This window comes from Oncorhynchus mykiss, chromosome 3 (assembly GCF_013265735.2).
Source record: "Oncorhynchus mykiss isolate Arlee chromosome 3, USDA_OmykA_1.1, whole genome shotgun sequence".
Classification (NCBI taxonomy): domain Eukaryota; kingdom Metazoa; phylum Chordata; class Actinopteri; order Salmoniformes; family Salmonidae; genus Oncorhynchus; species Oncorhynchus mykiss.
The window spans coordinates 10,697,377-10,702,031 of NC_048567.1; the positions used below are offsets into that span (position 1 = coordinate 10,697,377).

At 43.1% G+C, this 4,655-nt stretch overlaps 1 protein-coding gene across 2 annotated transcripts in view; it reads left to right on the forward strand.

Moving 5' to 3' along the window:
• The window catches only part of prkcg (protein kinase C, gamma), a 40,639-nt gene extending 36,287 nt beyond the window's left edge, over window positions 1-4,352 (forward strand). The window contains exons 17-18 of one of the 2 annotated variants that reach the window (XM_036968583.1): window positions 3,125-3,289; window positions 3,368-4,352. In XM_036968583.1, the coding sequence (XP_036824478.1) occupies window positions 3,125-3,286 (162 nt within the window). In that variant the 3' untranslated portion in view covers window positions 3,287-3,289; window positions 3,368-4,352. Of the gene's footprint in view, window positions 1-3,124 lie in introns of both variants that reach the window. The other variant, XM_036968582.1, reaches the window with a different exon arrangement.
• Window positions 4,353-4,655: the final 303 nt, after the last annotated feature.

The window sequence follows — 4,655 nt, forward strand, 5'->3', positions numbered from 1 at the left end:
TCTCTCTACCTCTTTCTCTGTCTGCCTCTCTTTCTTTCTCTCTCTCTCTACCTCTTTCTCTGTCTGCCTCTCTTTCTATCTCTCTCTCTACATCTTTCTCTGTCTGCCTCTCTTTCTATCTCTCTCTCTCTACCTCTTTCCCTGTCTACGTCACTCTCTTTCTATCTCTCTTTCTCTACCTCTTTCTCTGTCTACGTCACTCTCTTTCTATCTCTCTCTCTCTACCTCTTTCTCTGTCTGCCTCTCTTTCTATCTCTCTCTCTCTACCTCTTTCTCTGCCTACGTCTCTCTCTCTACCTCTTTCCCTGTCTGCCTCTCTTTCTATCTCTCTCTCTACCTCTTTCTCTGTCTGCCTTTTTTTCTATCTCTCTCTCTCTCTACCTCTTTCTCTGTCTACGTCACTCTCTTTCTATCTCTCTGTCTCTCTACCTCTTTCTCAGCCTACGTCTCTCTCTCTCTACCTCTTTCTCTGTCTGCCTCTCTTTCTATCTCTCTCTCTCTCTACCTCTTTCTCTGTCTGCCTCTCTTTCTATCTCTCTCTCTCTACCTCTTTCTCTGTCTGCCTCTCTTTCTATCTCTCTCTCTCTACCTCTTTCCCTGTCTGCCTCTCTTTCTATCTCTCTCTTTACCTCTTTCTCTGTCTGCATTTTTTTCTATCTCTCTCTCTCTCTACCTCTTTCTCTGTCTACGTCACTCTCTTTCTATCTCTCTGTCTCTCTACCTCTTTCTCAGCCTACGTCTCTCTCTCTCTACCTCTTTCTCTGTCTGCCTCTCTTTCTATCTCTCTCTCTCTCTACCTCTTTCTCTGTCTGCCTCTCTTTCTATCTCTCTCTCTCTACCTCTTTCTCTGTCTGCCTCTCTTTCTATCTCTCTCTCTCTACCTCTTTCTCTGTCTATGTCACTCTCTTTCTATCTCTCTTTCTCTACCTCGTTCTCTGTCTACGTCACTCTCTTTCTATCTCTCTCTCTCTACCTCTTTCTCTGTCTGCCTCTCTTTCTATCTCTCTCTTTCTCTACCTCTGTCTGCCTCTCTTTCTATCTCTCTCTCTCTACCTCTTTCTCTGCCTACTTCTCTCTCTCTCTACCTCTTTCTCTGTCTGCCTCTCTTTCTTTCTCTCTCTCTCTACCTCTTTCTCTGTCTGCCTCTCTTTCTATCTCTCTCTCTACATCTTTCTCTGTCTGCCTCTCTTTCTATCTCTCTCTCTCTACCTCTTTCTCTGTCTACGTCACTCTCTTTCTATCTCTCTTTCTCTACCTCTTTCTCTGTCTACGTCACTCTCTTTCTATCTCTCTCTCTCTACCTCTTTCTCTGTCTGCCTCTCTTTCTATCTCTCTCTCTCTACCTCTTTCTCTGCCTACGTCTCTCTCTCTACCTCTTTCCCTGTCTGCCTCTCTTTCTATCTCTCTCTCTACCTCTTTCTCTGTCTGCCTTTTTTTCTATCTCTCTCTCTCTCTACCTCTTTCTCTGTCTACGTCACTCTCTTTCTATCTCTCTGTCTCTCTACCTCTTTCTTAGCCTACGTCTCTCTCTCTCTACCTCTTTCTCTGTCTGCCTCTCTTTCTATCTCTCTCTCTCTCTACCTCTTTCTCTGTCTGCCTCTCTTTCTATCTCTCTCTCTCTACCTCTTTCTCTGTCTGCCTCTCTTTCTATCTCTCTCTCTCTACCTCTTTCACTGTCTGCCTCTCTTTCTATCTCTCTCTCTCTACCTCTTTCTCAGCCTACGTCTCTCTCTCTCTACCTCTTTCTCTGTCTGCCTCTCTTTCTATCTCTCTCTCTACCTCTTTCACTGTCTGCCTCTCTTTTTATCTCTCTCTCTCTCTCTACCTCTTTCTCAGCCTACGTCTCTCTCTCTCTCTCTTAAAATTCCGCTTTCTTGAGCCTCTCTTCAAACCTAGAACTGTCAGTAAATCCCACAGGAGTTATCTATCTCTGTCTTCCTCTCCATGTCTCTAAATCCTCCTCCTCTCTTCATAATGACTCTCCTCACAACACTCATGGGTTCAATATTTCAACCTTTGTCTCTCCATCCATCTTTTTGTATTCAACTTTCTCTATAGTTTATCTTTCTATCCCTTTTTCAATTCAATTCTAGGGGCTTTATTGGCATGGGAAACATATATATTACACTGCCAAACCATGTGAAATAGATACAAACTGAACAGTAAACATTACACTCAAAAAAGTTCCAAAAGAATAAAGACATTTCAAATGTCATATTATACAATGTTGTAACAATGTGCAGCAAATAGTTATAGTACAAAAGGGAAAATAAATAAACATAAATATAGGTTGTATTTACAGTTGTGTTTGTTCTTCACTGGTTGCCCTTTTCTTGTGGCAACAGGTCACAAACCTTGCTGCTGTGATGGCACACAGCATTCTGGTATTTCACCCAATACACATACGGGAGTTTACCAAAATTGGATTTGTTTTCTAATTCTTGGTGGGTCTGTGTAATCTGAGGGAAATACGTGTCACTAATATGGTCGTACATTTGGCAGGAGGTTAGGAAGTGCAGCTCAGTTCCACCTCATTTTGTGGGCAGTGTGCACATAGCCTGTCTTCTCTTGAGAGCCAGGTCTGCCTACGGCAGCCTTTCTCACGAGTCAGTTTTTCACCCACTCCCTCATCACTACACGTATACTGTATACAGTATATATCTCCTCATTTCTCCCTCATTCTCAGAGATAGACCTTGAGCATTCTGGAACAGACAAGAGTGTCATAACATTCATGACCCTCCCACCCTGGGGTCCCGCCCCCTTGTCTTCGTATTCAAATCTATGCCATCATTAGCCTGTCACTTATCAGTCTGTGGCCGTGCCAGCCAATGGCTGAGTGGGCAGTGAGGTGTCGGAATGTGCTCTGGGGTCAGAGGCCAGGGTCATTAGCCAAATGAGATTCATATCAACCAGCAGAGCAGCTGTCACACGCTGAGGGGAACACGGACCAAACGTGACAGACATGCTTCACTGTACACCTGAGGGAGAGAGAAGGAGGGAGAGAGATAATTAATGTGTGGATGTGTGTGCCCGTGTGTGTGGAAGGAGTTTGATTTTTCTCTCAGTCCTTTATTTCACGTGTATATATGTGTTCTATGTGTAATAATCTCTCTCTCTCTCAGGGTGGGAAGAAAGGGGAGAACTTTGACAAGTTCTTCACAGCGGCTCCGTCCGTGCTGACACCCTCTGACCCTGACGTTCTGGCGGCCATTGACCAGGAAGACTTCCTGGGCTTCTCCTTCATTAACCCTGAGCTCGCCCCCCCGACCCTCACTGCCATCTGAGGGGGGCAGCTCTGTCTCTCTCCACCCACACTTTTTTGAAGGGCACGACTCTATTTCGCTCTGCTCTCCGCTCTTTCGGAGGGGGCAGCTCTCTGTATTTTTATCCTCTTCTCTTGGTCTGAAGGGAGCAGCTCTGTCTCTCTCTATCCTCTCTGTCTGAGGGGGGGGGGGGGGGGGGGGCTCCCCACACATTCCCCTCACCGCCTAACAGTCATTTTCTAAAGAAAATAAGTTAAAAACAGAGAATAGCACACAATTTAAACACAAACAATCAGTATACACAACCTACAGATAACTCTCCCTCTGTGCTATACTCTAGAGCCTGAGTTCATGGCTTATTTTTCAGAGGAAAATCTGTGTGATACAGGGATGAATGGGCAGATTAGCGGTAAAAGTCAAATAACACATTTAGTTGATGCAATGCATACAAAACAACATTACTGTTATTTAAAGATGATGCAGTTAATTGCAAACAGATACCGTAAGATGACACTGAATCTGACTTAAATCTGTAGTGATGTTAAGGTAAATGTATTTTATGACATGGTATCATGCTATTGTAGTATCAATATCAGATCTATTACATAGAAATACAGCTAGAGCTGTCTATATGCCACATTTATCATCTATTACTTATGAAATTAATTACCTCTGATATTATGTAAAGCAGTATTTCTTGTGTCATGTAATGTCATATTGTGTTCTATTACATTGTTCTATTATATTATTACCCAAAAATTGCTCCTTGTTTTGTGTTTCCAATTGAACTTCAATCCATTGATGATATAATTGTGATATATAGCTAGAAACCTAGAAGATGGGTAAGAAATCAAATCAATCATTATATATTACTGCTTGAAGAAAAGCTGCTCCTAATCAGTGATCTGGGATCAGATTCCCCTACCTGCCCCCAGTCCTAACTTTAACCGTTAGACCTGAGGTGAATGGTAACCATTCTTGAAAATGAAACCATCTAACCCTGTGTTCTGAGGTTAAGGGTTATTTTAATTAACTACATGATTACTTACTCTCCCATCTCCATCAACAAATAAAATATTTTCCACCAGATATGAGGACTACTAAGTCAACCATCTGATTGATGTTTCCATACTGCACAGCTATGCCCTGTCAGCCTGACACGTTGTCATCTCTCATTCTATTCCTAGATCAGTTGCTATATTTCTTCATTTTCTTGCTGATTTGACACTTTGACCTGAACCCAAATTGAATGTGAAAGCTCAGGTCCAACTGAGCTAACTGACCCGGGTTGGCACTACATCAGACACGTGACCTGAGACTACCCAGGATATCTGAGATGAGGAGAGGACGGCCTTATAATGTGATGTGGCATTCAGTGGACATTTTGGCT